Source organism: Pteropus alecto, unplaced genomic scaffold, assembly GCF_000325575.1.
Source record: "Pteropus alecto unplaced genomic scaffold, ASM32557v1 scaffold146, whole genome shotgun sequence".
Classification (NCBI taxonomy): Eukaryota; Metazoa; Chordata; class Mammalia; order Chiroptera; family Pteropodidae; genus Pteropus; species Pteropus alecto.
Genome location: NW_006442107.1, coordinates 30,867,870 through 30,885,332, shown reverse-complemented (window position 1 = coordinate 30,885,332; position 17,463 = coordinate 30,867,870). Strand labels below are relative to the sequence as shown.

General features: G+C 37.0%; 1 protein-coding gene across 2 annotated transcripts in view; it reads left to right on the top strand.

Moving 5' to 3' along the window:
• LAMA1 (laminin subunit alpha 1) overlaps positions 1 to 17,463 on the top strand; it is a 145,463-nt gene that overhangs the window by 35,149 nt on the left and 92,851 nt on the right. For both annotated transcript variants that reach the window (XM_015595706.2, XM_025038551.1), the window contains exon 4: positions 16,684 to 16,926. In XM_015595706.2, coding sequence (XP_015451192.1) covers positions 16,684 to 16,926 — 243 coding nt within the window. The remainder of the gene's footprint in view (positions 1 to 16,683; positions 16,927 to 17,463) is intronic.

Below are 17,463 nucleotides of genomic sequence, written 5' to 3'. Positions count from 1 at the left end.
CACCCTATGAGCGTGGTCTAGTTATTATCTTCTTCTGACAAATGACAAAACTGAAACAGAGAGTTTAAGTAAATTGGTCAAGGTAGGACTCACTGAGATTTAAGACTCTGGGATCTATCTGCATTATTGGATGATTTCATCCCTTAAGCTGAGATTTATGACATATATGTTTGTCTCCTGATATTTTATTTAAATTTTTAGCATGAGCATTTCCCAATATAACTAAAACTCATTATTAATAATCTTTAAGTTGCATCAATATTCCATATGGTTTACCCTTTATGTGCATAAGAATTCCTATGCTGGATGCTTTGGTTGATTTTTTGTTGTGGGCGTAAACTCGAGCTTTCAGTGAAAAAGAATCGATCTCATATGTATGCCAATGAAGTAATGCAGTGAAAACATGTCACTTTCAAGGTTCATATCGCAAGTTTGTAGTTAGTTTTGAGTATCCCTTTAAAAAGTAATGTTTATTTCCCGTATTATATAGGAATTGATACATATATATTGTATATGAATAGGTATATATGATGTTTATGTATAGAAAGCTATATATGGTATATAATCCATATATAGTATACAGCATTTAGCATTTAAGAATTTAAAATAATATGGAATTTAGTAATATAGTGTTATAAGATTATATATAATATATAATCTATATATAGCATATAAAATCTATATATGTATATGAATACACAATGCATATATACAGATGACCCACACTTAAGATAGGTCAACTTACAATATTTCAGTTTTACAATGGTGTGAAAGAGACATGCATAATAAATTACATAAGCTATTCAACACTTTATTATACAATAGGCTTTGTGTTACATAATTTTGCCCAACTGTAGGCTAATGTAAGTGTCCTGATCATGTTTAAGGTAGGCTAGGCTGAGCTATGATATTTGGTAGGTTAGGTGTATTAAATGCATTTTCCTCAATGGTGGTTTCAACTTAGGATGGTTTGTTGGGACGAAACTCTATCATAAATGGAGGCGCATCTATATCGGAATCTATATATACACATACATACGTAAGTATAGGTTATAGACTATATAGCATTTTTTTCCACATCCATACTATTTTATATGTTTTCCCCAATAAATCTGGAATACAGATGGTCCCTCTTTGAAGGTAAGAAAATCGCAGCACAAAGCCATTCATTCACTAGCTTACCCAGAGTCACGTGGCTCCATGTGCTCCAGCTGGGCTCAAAACTCAGGATTTCTGGTTCTTTCTTTCTGCACTATCTCACCTGGTTTGTTCCTGGTATCCTACCATTGTTTTCCCTTGCATTATGATTTTATGGGGAGACTGGCAGGAGCTCTTAGAATTTCCTCCTCATTTGGGAGTGTTCAGATTCTTCCTAAATCCATCTGCTTATTCTCTTTTCCCATGTTGTTACTCAGCGGGTCCTCTCCCTGGTGAATGGGGCAGGGTATTAACACTTTTCATGAGTTTACAATGACCGGTAGATCTGGGTTCTACCTAACGTGTTTTTTGTCAAGAAGCAGGAAAATAAATCAATGTTTTGTATTTTCCTTTCAAAATTTTAAACCTAGGCAAAAATCTCACTGGGAGTTGTCAGATTTGTGAGTAAAAATTTGTAATGTTCCTTTAGAAGATAAAATACATTTTGTAAAAAAGGAAACCTTTCCTATGGAATTGAAAATAAAGTTGCCTTTGAAGCACTGCTTTGTTTTCTGTGTAGGTTTAATTAGGAAGTAGCACTTTATTGTGGGAACATAATCACAGAAGGGCCTTTGTTTTATGCAAACCTTTAGACAAGAGCTGCTTGTTTGCTAGGTTTTATAAAACCCCATTAATTTGGATGTCTGTTGTTTTTATCCCCAAAATTTCTGAAAAATTAACCAGAACTAGATTGAGGTTTATTATTGTACTATCCAAATGGAAAGTGTTTGCAAGCACATTGACAGGGTAAATAAGAAAAGAACAGGCAAATTTCACATTCTTAAAGTGGAAAATCTTGAAAGATTTTTAGAACAAAAATTGCATGTAAATTGGAGCTTCTCATTACAAATTAGTCTTTGCTGTTTCTTAAAAGAGGTTAGGCAGAGACCCTTCCTGGAAGCTGTGGTAGAAATTACTCTTACTGTGTACTTGTATTTATTCAAAATAATTCTATTTCAATTTTTTATTATTTCATACTAGCCTCAGTCAATTTAAAATAGTAAGTTTTTCTTGAATTTGTTTGGCAAAATAAATAGATCAGAAGAAATCTTAAGCTCCCCACTATGATTTGGAAATGAGCAATGCTAAATTCTTGTCCTTCAAACATTTTTATCTTTTTTGTCCTGTTCTCTGCGAAGCTACTATTCTTACAGATATGTCTTTATTTTGTTTCCACAGTTTTATTATCTCATGTTATTTTCTTATACACAGCTTCTCTTCCAGTTCTTTATTTCTGTTTAAGAACTCACTGCAAAACTTCATGACTTAAAACAACAACATTCATTTCATATCTATCCAGGTTTCTAGAGGTCAAGATTTCAGGAAGGGCTTGTGTGAGTTGATGTGCCTAAGGCTGCCGTCCTTGAGGGGTGGAGGTGAAGCAGCTTGGCAGGAGGGACAGGGAGAGCTGGGGAGTGTGGTTTAGACAGCGGGGGTCTGGCCAGGCTCTTCCTTCATGTGGTCTCAGGATTTCTCTGTGTGGTCTCTTTATGTGCACTACCTTAATCCCTCACAGCATTAAGGTAGAAGGTAGATTATTTATAGGGCAGTTCAGGGCTCCGGCATGAATGTTCTAGAGAAAGAGGCAGAAGTTGTGTTCCCCCTGTGAACTTGGCCTTCACAGTCACACAGTGTTACTTCCTCTGTGCTCAATAGGCCGCTCAGTCACTGAAGTCAGCAGAGATTCAAGTGGAAGAAACATGAAGCAAACTCGGCCTGCTAATGGGAGGGAGGAGTAAAGAATTTGAGACCTATTCTAAAATTATCACTGCCTCATACTTCTGAAAACATTTTTCTCTGAGAAGCTTCTTCTGGTAGCCTTCCATAGCTTATCTTTTAGGTGACATACCTATTGGATCAAATGGGGATCATAGATGGGGATACAAATATTTTATTTTAAATTATTCACCAACAAGTGAGCTGAATAAATAAAAATAATTGAGGCCAGGCTTTAAGAACTATATGGAGATTCTTTTCTTGACAAGATTTGTTTTTAAACCTTATTATTTTTAAACCTTATCAATGGTGGTTTGCCAGTCAAGCATACCCATTTTTTCCATTTAGCACAGTTTAGTTTACCAAACTTTCCTCCTTTTTTCTCTTTTTGTTTATGGTGGAGTATTGGCCATACTATTACAGTGTATCTTACTCAACTGGGCTTTGGGAAAGATTCTGGGAAATTAGTGAAGGCAGTTTTCAGGACTTTGTCAAAATATACTTTTCAGATTCCCCACTGTTTGAGCTTCAAAAAAGCTTTTTGTGTATTTATGGAAAGAATGGGAGGTCTGTTCTGAAAGCATTATTTCTTCCTGTTATACTGAAGCTAAAGAAAAAAAGTTTTAATTTCTAAAGAAATATTTCTTTGATAATAACAGTACAATTTGGAATACATTCCAGCATTTGCTTTTTTTTTTTTTTTTTGCTTTTTACATAGCAATCCACTCAAATTACAACATCTTCATCTTTAAAAAGAAAGCTGTAACAAATAAAAACAAAGTAGATCATGAATACCTCAGCTATACCTCAGTCTCTTATGTTTTTAATTTCTTCAATTTACCTTTTTTTCTGATATAAAAGTAGACATTTTTTAAAAGTACAGAAAATTTTAAGAAAAAGGTTTTTAAAAAATCACTTGTGATTTTAAGGATCAAGGATTACCTTTTGATTCACTCCATCATATTTGAGTATACTGTATATATTAACAACTCACAATCTCTGCTCATTGGGTGCTAGGGTCTCAGAATTTGTTGATGAATAAGACCATGATGACATCCAGGGTAAGCCCTTAGCACAAAGTACATAACAGACAGTAAGCTTCTTATATATATTGGTTATTACCACCGTTGCTTCAGTTGTTATTTAAGGCTGACCTTGGCCTTTAGAGGCTTCTGGTCTCTTGGGGGATATAGGTGAGTAAGCAGACTGTTTCTTCTTGGTGGTATAGCGTGTGCAGGTATTGAGAATGCAAGGAGGATACATAGGAAGGGTGGCTTACGGAATTGAGGAGACAACTCAAAGGAAGGACTCAGTGAAAAAAGGGAGCAGAGAACGAGGAACCAGAAGAGGAACCATTGTTCTGATTTTTTTTTTTCCATTTTGGATTAGCTTCGCCAATTATATAACATCATATAAATGGAAGCAAATGATTGTGTGTCTGTATGTGTGTGTGTGTGTGTGTATCTGGCTTCTTAGCATTATGGCTGTGAGAGTCATCCATTGTTTTTATTAATGGTTTTTTTTTTTAAATTTCTTAGTATTTCACTTCATGAATATACTAAAATTTGTTTATCTATCCCCCTGTTAGGTTATTTGGATTACTCCATTTCTTTTTTTCAGTGTCTATTTTATTATCTACTTCATTGAGATATAATTAACATGTAACATTGTACAAGTTTGAGGGGTATAACTTGTTAGTTTGATACATTTATATATTGCAATATGATTACTAAAGTAGTCTTAGCTAATACCTTTATCACTTCACATAATTATCATTTCTTTTTTGTCTGAAAACAATTAAGGTAAAATCTCTTAGACTCTTTGAAATTTATAATACAGGATTGTGTGTTAGATTTCCAGAACTTATTTGCTTATTTATCTACTAGTTGCTACATTTTTTTTTTCTTTTGTATTGTACAGCTGCCTTGAATGTTCTTATAAAAGTCTTTTTCTGGGCATATGTTTTTATTTTTCTAGGACTGTAATTGCCTGGCCAAAGATATGTGTATATTTGACTTTATTAGACATTGACAAACCACTATTCAGAAAGTGCCTTCAGGCAGAAAGCTCTTCTCCCAGGAATCACTGTCCTGTGCTGCCTACTGCCCAACATTTTATAACCACTCATTATGTACTTTGTCAGGTTTTTCAGTTGTTTACTATAGGAGGGCCAGGTGGTACCAATTCCTTCTTCATGACCAGCATCTAAATTTCTATAATAATTTTTAATGGCAGACTCACATGTCATTGTCTGGGTATATTTATTTAACCTGCTCTCACTGTTGGACATTTAAGGTAGCTCCAATTTTATAATATCAAATTCCAGCAGACATTTGGATGTTTTTATGGCTGCAGTGTTGATTAGTTTTTAGTGCAGATCCCTGGACATGGGAATATTGAGTCAAAGAGCTTAAACATTTTTCGAACATGAACTTTACTATCTAATTTTTTCAAAAATATTGTTCAATTTATATACTCGCTAACAATAAGTGAAAATGTGTGTCTCACAACCCTTCAGCAGCATAAAGATTAAAATTTTCTTTTGATTTTTGTTCTCTGCCAATTGAATAGCATAGAATTAATTAATTAATAATTAATACAGTTAGTCATTTATTCAGGTATGATATATATTCTTTATCTACATTATGTCACTGTGGTGTTCATCTTTTTGGGGTCACTGGGCCAAATGCAGATGCTTAAACAATGTTTGTTTTTTTTTATTATCTTCATGTGTATAAATTATGTCATGATTATTAATCTCCAATGAGGCAGTTATATTGCTTTATAACATGGTAGTGACATATTTTTAGACATTTGAATAGCAGGACAGCATTTTCACATCATAACAGAAGAGGAAAATTTTTAAATAACTCTAAATATTATTTTGAGAGGTGTCAGTTGTCAGAAAACTATTGCACTTGGAGAAAGTGACTAAAAATCAGATAGTATACCTTTTCTATACTATACCTTGTATACCTTGTGCATTTTATAAATGTTTCCTATTCATTATTTCATACTAATGATGTGAGAAATCTGAAGAACATGGCGGTTCTTGTCTACATTATTCACTGTGAACAATACGGTGGAATAAAGAGAAAACATCCTCTGGATTTATCATTTAAAGCCTGAATCGTGGAAAACATTAAACGTAGTGTTATAATTTACTAGATTGTAAGAAATTAAAATTTTATTATTTGGTTGATGCTTCCTGTTAGGTGGGAGTGATGGGGGGGCGGGGCACAGTGATTCTGGAACTCAAATTCTGTAAGCATTAGGCTTGGTGAGATAATAAAGCTGCCAAAGTCGTGATAAAGGTAGAAACTCTTTAGCAACTGGGACAATTGCCTATTTATGCCAGTGCATTTCCTTAGACTTGTGATCTCTTTGAAATTTGTGCACAGAGTGCTGACTCGCTCTATCTTACCCTTTATGCACCGTAAGGTACGGAAATGAAGCCTGAGAAAGCTGTGAGATCAAATTAAAACCTGTGGATAATTAGCTGGGAGGCACAGCTGTCCAAATCAAGATACCCTGAGAAATTTGATGAAGCTTTAAAACCACTCATTAGCCAACATAGGTTGTTTAAGCTTTATTAGTGTAATGGATAACTACTATAATATGTGTAAATAGATTTTTTTTTAAATTAATCGACTTTATTTTGTAGAGAAGTTTTAGATTTATAGAAAAACTGAGTGGAAAGTACAGAGTTCCCATATACTCCCTCTTTAACAGTTGTTTTTTTTTTTAATCGAATTTGGGCTATTCTTAATCATCTTTTTAAAAGTAAGTCATAAAGTGCCTGATCTAATGCAATTTAAATGGTTTCTAAGACCTTATCCCCTCATATTTAGAAGGTGACTGTGAGAATTGCCAGTCATATAATTTAAAATTTTCTGTTTTCTCTATTTTATGGCAGGATATTTATCTTTGTTCTTCATATGATAGAAACACAAGAAAGCCAGTGAAATAACCATTTAGTAGGCCTCCATTGAGACGACCACCACATGGGGTCATTTACTTTATGCTAGACTTATACACAGGGCCAGGCAAGAACGAGGCTCCCAGAGGCCTGCTAGCCCACGCTTAGGTAATGGCACCAAGGAAGAAAGCTTTCTGTCTGAATGGTGGGTCTCCAGTCAAGTCATCACAGAGTCTCCTTTCATTTTCAAAGCCTAATGGTTCTGAGCTCTGATTTTATATTTTTGCAGTATCATTTTACCTTACCAGAGCTTAGTAACAACTTGATAGAAATAGGGTCATGGGAAAGATAAAATTTCAAACGTCCCCTCTGAGCTGTCTGCTTGACCTCCAAATGGCTTAATTGGCTTCTCTAGAGTTCATGCCTGACTGAAAATACTACATTCCTACACACATTCAATTCAGAAATCTTCATCCTCCACGAAGAGTTGAGTCTTCGTGCCATTCACTTTTCTCTCCCCCTTTTCACATTTTTTTTTATTTTAGTAAAATATACATGACATAAAATGTATTATTTTAACCCTATTTTAAGTGTACAGTTCAGTAGCATTAAGCATATTTAAATTGTACAATCCTCACCACCATTCATCTCTAGGACTTTTTCATCAACCCAAACTGAAACTCTGTACCCATTGAACAATAACTCCCATTCCTCCCCCACCCCCACCCCCCACCTCTAGCCCCTGGCAAGCACCATTCTACTTTCTTTCTCTATGAATTTGGCTACTCTAGGTAACACATATAAAGTGAAATCATGCAGTATTTGTCCTTTTGTATCTGGCTTACTTCACTTAGCATAATGTCTTCCAAGTTTATCCATGTTGGAGGATATATCAAGATTTCATTCCTTTTTTAAGCCTAAAAATGTTCCTGTGTACATATCCCACAGCTTGTTAGGCATTTATCTGTTGCTGGATATTTGGGTTGTTTCCATGTTTTAGCTATTGTGAATAGTCCTGCTATATACAGTGGGGGTACAAATATCTGTTCTGAGTCCCTGCTTTCAATTCTAGTGGGTATATAACCAGAAGTGGATCTGCTGGCTCATATGGTAATTCTGTGTTTAATTTTTTAAGAAATCACCATACGGTTTTTCCACAGTGGCTGCCCCATTTTACATTCTCACCATATCTTTTTAAATAAACAAAAGCCTTTTTACAGAGAATACTCTTTTTTATGTATTCTCTTTTTAATAAGTGTTAAATGTGATGATTTATCTGTTCAATACCTGACAAATGGTAGATGCTCAATGAAGTTAGATGTAGCTAGAGAAAAATGAGAATCTTCAAACAGGATATAGACCAAGGTTTCACATAAAGAATGAAATCTTACACAAAAAAATGCTTTCTAACCTCTCATGCTGAAAATATAAACGTTTCAGCTGGACTTAATGACCGAAGGATAGAAACACATATGAAAATATAAACGTTTCAGCTGGACTTAATGACCAAAGGAAAGAAACAATTATTGTTTCTAGGTGTTGGAAATGTATAACTAATAGGTTAATGTTTAATGGAGTTAGGCGCAGATTTGCATGGCTTTTCTAGATAGTATTGCCAGTCGGATTTGCGAGGCTTGATGAGTAGGGACCCTTTTTACTTTCATAGGATGTGATGACACTGTATTCTCATGACAAGGGATGAGAAGAAGGGATGTGACATTATAAACTCCTCACCATTGCTAGTTCTACTGGGGGCACAATAGGCCAAAGTGAGGACTAGGAGATAAAGTGAAAAAAGTTTAGTTTTCAAAAGTTTTCAGTCAGAAATTCTCTGGGACTAAGAAAAGGAAGGGAGAGTGTGGGCTTTGGGGCCATGTGAGAGAGACCTGTCCTATCTTCCTGAGGTGGAGAGAGGGTCTGGCCAAAGCCAGAAAGCCCTGTGTAGCCTCTTTTGGGGTCCTGTCTCACTTACATTTGGCCTTTTAGAAAGCTCTTTACTACTCACTCACATTTTTCTCTACTTTAGCCTTGCTCTTGACTGTGTCCACAGCACCATCTCACGATTTCCCACCACCAACATCCAATCCACGATCTTTTCAGCCCCGGTGACCTCATAACTCCTGGTCTCATGTTCTCCGATGGCCTAAAAGTTTCAACATGGAGCAAAGACCTGAGTCTGCCCGGACTCCCTCCCGCTTGTCACGCTCAAGCCAAGCATCCCTTCATCAGTTTCTGTACCACTCTGTGCTCTACTTCATCCCTCTGCACTTTTTCTGCCTTTACCTAGACATCTCTTCCTCAGTCTTTCCTCTTTTTCAGAGATGCCTTCAGAGAAGCCCACCCTGACCGTCCCCACCTTCTCCTGACTCTCCTGGCCACACACAGACACCTTCTATGCCTTTGTCCTTCTCTGTGGGGAGTTGGGCAACTTCTATCTTTCCCTTTAGGGCATCCAGCCCACACTGACCATGTCCTCCAAGTCACCACTGTATTTGTAGCACCTGCTACAGTATCCATGACAAAGCAGATGCTCAATCAATGTTTACTGACTGAACCTTAAGTGAAAACTTATTAGAGGTGTCCCTTGCTCCCAGCCTCATGCGCCCTGGTGGGGTGCTTCTCTGACAGCAGCATCTCTGCTTCTCTGCCTATCCCCACACACCTCCCAAGGAAAGGAGCAGCCATTTTTCTAAATGGGAGAAGAGCTGAGTCTGCTCCTCTAGGGCCATTTCTCTGCTTTTCTTTTACTGGGTAGGTTCCTAGGACACACGGGTTCCTGACCCACAGGGCAAGGCCACCAAGGAAGAGTGCAAATGTCCACTCAGCCTGTTACACAAGAGGTAGTGTGTCAGGCCAACCTCTGCAGCCACCCATGTAAGCCACACCTTCAGTTGTGCTTTTTGTTGGAATATTGCTGGCTTCCTTCTTCAATTTTCACAACAGATTTCTGAGCCTGCTTCTACAGAGTGGAGGAAGTAGGGATGCTAGTTATGGCCACCTCTGCTCTAACGTGAACAAACAGGACACTGCATTTTGGAGTAGAGTCTAAAGTAATTTCAAAGGCTGAGATATTTATAGGTAAAACTGCTTAGCTCTAGTTTTTGTTGCTGCTTCACCTGATTATCAATTGGTTAGAAGTTAGGGGACGAGAAAGGTTCTTGTTGCATTTCTCAGGTCCTAAAATGGCCTGTACCTGCGTTTTGCAAGCAGGTTCATCTTATTTAGGGGCTAGGCTGTCACACAGCACTTACAGGGAGGGGGAAAAGTGAAGATCCCCACAAAGGGCATTGGTGACATGCCTAGATGTGCTTTTGAGGTAGTTCCAACTAATCTTCCACCAAACTTAGCAAAATCATTCCAGAATACTTGATGAAATTGAGTGTTGGAGAAATACATTGAGGTAAAAAATGGAAACCAACCTCTTACTTTACAGTTTTGACTTGTTAAAGTGGTTCAACACTTGCCCTCTGAAATAATACTGCTAGTCATCTTTAAATGGAAACAATGGCACATGGACCCGGGACAGCTTACTGGTGGGCTCTTTTTGAAATAGTTTTTCTGATTGATGAAAAACAGAACTACTCTGACAGGTGCTTTAAACATCCGTTTCCCATCTTCAGATTACTGGTTACAGGTTACTATGCACTTTTAGATGGGTTCCTATCTCTGTGTCCTCCATTTCTTACTCTGGCTTTTCCTCAATGTCTATCTGAAGTATCTGAGCATGACTCCAAGTGAGCATTCCTTGATATTCTGAAACATGAAGCTTAAGAATTTTAAGGAGAAAGACCTACTTGATCTAAATTTGTCACTGCTGATAGCCAGTCCCTCCTACTCCCAATAAAAAGAAGAAGGAAAAAAAAAAAAAAACCCAAGAAGAAAAGAAAGAAGGAAAAAGAGAATGTATTTTGCTGTGTTAATTTTGTACTTCTAATGATAGCACCAAATTTAAAGGAAAACAAATACATTTTATTTCAAAATTCGCTTCTCATTCATGAAGCTATTTCCTTTTTTGTCTGTTAATTTTATATACTGGTCCTAAAATGAGGGGATAACAGTAAAACAGCCTACTACAATATAATACAAGTGATATTTTTAAGGTAATTGCTCATAAGAGATTGACCAAAAAATGTGTATTGCATGTATCCTACATGCCAAGTAAACTTCTAAGCCCCAACTTCTTCTGCCTAGTTTTTGTTGCTGCTTCACCTGATTATCAATTGATTTGATACTTTAGTGATAATACTCTGTAAAACCAGAAGTGATTCATATCTGCCATTAGTAATTAGCCTTCTAGTAAATAATTATTTCTTTATTCTTGAGTAATAAATATTAATTCAAATGATCATTTTGAATTTTATTTTCTAATAATGTCATAAGATAAAGCTTAGGAAACACAAATTCACCTCTTTTATAGGGATAATGAGCAATATTACTTGTCAGATACACTTAACACTTTTTTTTTTTAAATGGGTTTTGACTTTAACCCAAAACCCCCTGTCTGCAATAAGATAAAGCTTAGGAAACACAAATTCACCTCTTTTATAGGGATAATGAGCAATATTACTTGTCAGATACACTTAACACTTTTTTTTTTAATGTGGTTTGACTCTTAACCGAAATCCCCTGTCTGCTAAAAGTTCATTTCCATCATAGAAGGGAAAACATTCCTCCATTCACCGTTTAGTTACTGCCAGGGAGGCAGGTAAGTGCTTAATGGAGAATCTCCAGGGAGGCATCCCTCATGGTCTCCATGTGCCCTGTGAATTACCTGCAGAGGCCCTGTCCAGAGCAGCTGAGCTTCTCTGTAGAGGAGAGACTTCATTTCCCCGTGCATATCTGAAGCTAACCTCTGTTTTTTCAGACCTCTGTGCCTGAGGTGGATTTTAATACATTTAACTAAGATTGAGGCCCACATGAAAATTCTTGTCTGGATTCCTCTGTAGAAACTGGTGTTTGATGTGTGTCCACTTTATTTTTGTGACACTGTTTATGTGCATTCCAGTGATCATTAACAAAGGCCTCTTGGTAGAAAACCATGATGAAAGTGGATTTTTAAATGGCTATATCAGCTGTAGGTTTGGCAAGACTGTAATGCCTCTGAATTTAGTGAAAACCCTGTGTCATCGGTTTGTGTTCTGCTAACCTTATATCGAGAGAAAAGGCAGTTTAGCCGACCGTGCAAAAAAAATGGTGGTGGGGGAGGGGAGGCAAGAGAAATATCATGGATTTGATTTGGGCAAAAGTTTAAAATTCTATATATTAGCAAGCCATCCCTCACTTTTTCTGTAGTATGCATAAGATCCATTTGTCAACACACAAGTGGTGAGTTAGAGCTTATATTAATTTGCTAGGGCTGCCTAAACAACAGTTTAGAAAGCTAGAAGTCCAAGATCAAAGGGTTAACAGGATTGATTTCTTCTAGGACCTCTCATTGGCTTGTAGATGGCCACCTTCTCCCTGTATGCTCACAGGGTCACCCTTAGTCAGAGCATGTCTTGTCCTATTCCTCTCTTTTTATAAGGACACCAGTCATATTGGATTAGGGCCCACTCATATGACCTCATTTAACCTTAACTACCTCCTTAAAGACTCTGTCTTCAGATATAATCACTCTAAAGTACTAGGAATTAGTACTTCAGCACAGGAATTTTGAGTAAACACGGTTTAGCCAATAATGTGGCTTAAGCGAAGACAAGTTGTGTTTAGATGCTTCATAGCATCTTTTTCCTCTTTTGCAGATTTACAGCTCACAGTCCCTTTCCTGATTTGTTTCTTGTCTCTCCCATTTGAGGACCTAGAGAACGGATTGGGAGATTGTGAGAACAATGCCCGCTTCATAGCTGAAAGCCTTGGTCAAGATAAGAGTTAGACAATTCCTCCCTTGAGGGATTGTCCTGATTTTTTCCACTATGGTTGTTCCTCCACTTGGTGTCGCTTTGTTACATATGACTATTCTCCATGTAAAAGCTGACAAGCGACTGATTAAAGTACAAGAACAGGGTATTGAAATAATTGTTACTGGTTGAAGTAAGAGATTTGAAAAACTGGGTTAGTACTCACCAGTAGCCTCAGCTTGGGATTTCATTCTTCTTTTTCCTGGCAACCTTTTTCCTGGCATAGTGCTTAGGAAAACAGACTGACTGTGTTCAGAGGCTTGATGTATACATTTTAGTATTTGCAAGATCCTGGGATGATTGCTTAATCTTTCCGTGCCTTAGTTTCATCACCTGTAAAGTAGGGGAAAGAATGCAGTTGTAAGGATTAAAAGAGGTAGTAATTCTCATAAAGCACTTAGCATTGTCTGGCCACAGTAAGTCTACGTAAACATTAGCCACCATTAATTTTTATTTCTTGTATACTCTCTGTCCGCTCCCTGCTACATATCCAAGGCTGTCATGCTGTCATGACAGAAAATACAGAGTTAACTGGAGCAACTGTCACTGCCCATTATCCAAATGAATGGAGGAGTTTTTGTTGTTCTTGTTGTTGGTATTACAAAAGAAACTTTGGTGACCTTAGGTGTGATGCGTGTGGATGTCTGGGGGCAGCGCTCCAGAGTATGCATGATGGCTAAAGACTCTGGAGTGAGACCACCTGGTTTCTTATTAGAACCTGCAACTCGATAGTTTGTCTTTTGACCTCTCTATACATCAGTTTCTAAATATGTGACATGGGAACAATAACTCGAAACTCATGGGGTTATTTGAGAATAAATGAGATGATACACATAGAGCTCTTAACACACATGAGGTAAACCTGTTAGTTCTTTCCATTTTCAAATGTGAAACTGAAAAACAGAAGGTAAATATATTTCATTTCATTAGTAAATGACCTTGCCTTCTGTCTCTTTCTATCGAGCCACATGATCATGCCATCCCACTGGACACCTCCATTTTGAATATAAAGTCTGGTTTTAACAATGATGAATGATCATGACTCGCATGTTCATAGACTTCTACTTCTATGAAGAAAATATTTTCAAAGCTATTGGACAGCAATAAGATGAGGATGCTTTCCCTTCAGTTAGTTTGGACATCGTGTGAAAACCAAATGGAAAGCTATTAAGGATGGATTCCATCGCGGTGTTCCAAGACAGTGGTGGATCCTTGCGAAGGTGAAAGTAACCACCACCAAGTTGTGGAACAAACTTTGCATGTTCTTCAGGGCTAGCTCCAGAGGAGACTATAAGATTAACTGCTAGGTATTTCTGAGAAGTTTTGAGATTTCAGTAATATTAAAATATAGTAAATCAGGGAAACATAAATGGATATATGGATTATAAAATTGGGGGGAAATTATCTTTTAAAAATAAACTCTTGAAAAGAAAAACCATGTAATCACATTCATGGGAGAATTTTCTAGAGATGTGTATCCTAGGACAGAATAGCTTTTATGTTATTTTAATTTTTAAAAGTGATTTTAATTGGTAAAGATTATTCTAGATTTTTAAACATTGGACATTTAGTTCCAGATGCAAGCATTGATAACAAATGTAGTTGTAAGGATTAAAAGAGGTAATAATTCTCATAAAGCACTTAGCATTATCTGGCCACAGGAAGTCTACGTAAACATTAGCCACCATTAATTTTTATTTCCTGCACACTCTATCACCCCGCCACCCCTGCGGCATATCCAAGGCTGCCATGCTGCCATTAATTTGTTTCTAGTTTGCTTTAGAAGCAATGGTTGTGTTCTAGAGAAAAACTGCACATGAATATAGATAGTCAAAATATCACACCTAACCTCACTTGCAGGCTAAACTTGGTTGGTATACATTTCTTGTTGATGAGCAGAGTTATTAAATTAAGATAAAATCATACTTCTCATGGAATGATTTGGTAGATGAAGGTAAAATTGTTTGGCTAATGGTGGGTTAATTTTAAGGAGCTCTTATGTTCCTGGAATTGGTGAGGGCTAAGAAAGGAGGAACTAAAAACAAAAACACAAGAAGCCCAGAGGCAAGATGATGCAGAGAAGTGAATAACACTTCCTTCTCAGCACCAACACATACACACAGATAGGTACAAATATACATAGGTATATACACTTTACATACATCTATATTTAAAAAATAAAAAATACTTGACTTTGTTTAAAAATAATTACCTCTGTCAATCTGAGTTAGAGGAAATCTGGAGTAAATATGGAAGAAGGCATTTTTTGTTGTTGCTTGCACCCCCAGCTTGAGTTTGTGATCTAAGTTTACTATCAGGAAAGTGAATGCTCGCTAAGGCTGAGTTACTAAAACAAGGTATGTAATATTTTCACTATGTTCTTCACAATTCAGAAAACATTTGGAGTGTTGTATTCACATTGTAAGATAAGATTTTGTCCAGAGCATTGTGACAAGGCAATGGGGTCTTATTAAATGATAAGTATTTTTAAGAAATCAGAATGTTGATGCTGAAGGTTTTGAATTCTAGAGGTGATATATGATAGTTATATTTAAATGTTTGAAGGACAGTTACATGAGAGTGGAATCAATATCTTTCCTGTAGCTCCAGAGCATAGAATTTATGGAGCACCCAGGCTCAATGCAAGGAAAGATCCTCTAACTGGAAGTTTTCATAAAACAAGAGAACCATCTAAGGAACAAATGAATTTCCTGTCACTGCAAATACTCCAACAGGGGCTGGTTGTTGGAGTGACGATTCCTTCTTAGTGCTGAATTATGAGCTATCTGTAAGGGTCCCTTTCAAATCTAAGATTTGTCTGGCTAGTTTCCTCATACTGTTATTTACATCTTTCATTAGTATGGAACATTCCTTTCAAATGATGAGCCCATATCGATATATCAGTATTAACTAAGCCCATGATTTACATAGAGTTCACTCTTTGTGTTATACATTCTATGGGTTTTGACAAATCTGTAATGACATAGTCTACTCTCACTGTTTCACTGCCCTAAAAATCCCCTGTGCTCCCCGTGTTCATTTACCCCTCTCCACTAACCCCTGGCAACCCCTGATCTTTTTACTGTCTCTACGGTTTTACCTTTCCAGAGTATTATAGTTGAAATTATACACCATGCAGCATGATCTTTTTACTGTCTCTACGGTTTTACCTTTCCAAAGTATTATAGTTGAAATTATACACCATGCAGCTTTTTAAGATTGGCTTCTTTCACTTAGCATTATGCATTTAAAGTTCTTCCATGTCTTTTTGGCATATGAGAGCTCATTTCTTTTTATCACTGAATACTATTCCATTGGTTTATTCATTCACTTCTTGAAGTTTTCAGTTCAATTGGGGCAAGTACCAAGGAGTACAGTTTCTGGGTTGTATGGTGAGAGTGTGTTTAGCTTTGTAAGACACTACCAAACTGTATTCCAAAATGACTGCACCATTTTGCATTCCCACCAGCAATGAATGAAAGTTCCTGTCACTTCACATCTTCATCAGCACTTGGTGGTGCTAGTGTTTTGGATTTAGACATTTGAATAGGCACACATGTAGTGGACGGACATTTTTTCTCATATTCAAATGTGTTATCTCCAAATAACTATGAAAAATACATTTAATGCTACTATTAATGTAATATAATATAACTATTATCATTTACAATCCAGATGGAGAAAGAAGAAAACAAGCATTTATGTTAACATTAATGCTATCGATAGCGATAATACAAATTTATTTGCGAGTACTTTTTGAGTTTACCTTGGAAACAGATGCCACTGAGGGGGACATTCATGAGTCACATATCTGACTAACGCTGAGGAGCAGCTGTCCTCAAAAGCATTGGAGACACTGGCAATCATTGTATAACAGTTCTCTCAACAGGCACTTTGGATTTTGAGCAGTTACCACTGATTCTTTATTGAGATTTTTCAGTGTCTTTGTTTCAGGTTTTTCGAGTCGCCTATGTCATCATCAAAGCTGCTAATGCCCCTCGCCCTGGAAACTGGATTTTGGAGCGTTCTCTGGATGGCACCAAGTTCAGACCCTGGCAGTACTATGCAGTTAGCGACACAGAGTGTTTGACTCGGTACAATATAACCCCTAGACGGGGGCCACCCACTTATAGGGCCGATGACGAAGTGATCTGCACCTCGTATTACTCTAGGCTGGTGCCACTTGAGCATGGAGAGGTACTGTGCCCATTGCAGTGATGTCTGTTTTTCATCAGAACCCCTTCCCCACCACCTCAAATGTTAACATAGCCATTATAGGAGCCAACATGTAACACTCAAAATAGATCTCTCAGTACAGATTACAAAGACCTTTAATATTACATTCTAGCTATATTTAATGTATCATTGACTGGTATTGACGGATGATTAATTTCATCTTATTTCTTCCTTTCATGGAGATCTCTCCATGTTCACTCTGCTGTGATTTAACAGCTCTGTCAGACTCTCCACAGATCGTCTTTCCCATAACACTAGGGCAAGAACGTTTGTTGAAATAATAAAGAGAGAGCTAAAGTGTCTCTAAAAGATATAGTTCTCGATTTTCTCCATGAAGTTCTCCTTTTCTTCGATAGTGTTGAGGATTTGGGGATAGTAGGTCAAGTATTCCAGCTCAGTACTGAACACACCCAGACTGCACACACTTCATTAAAGTCAAGAGTGTAATTCAAAACAATCTATTCTTTCCGAGCACCTGGCTTGGCAAGATAAAGCTAC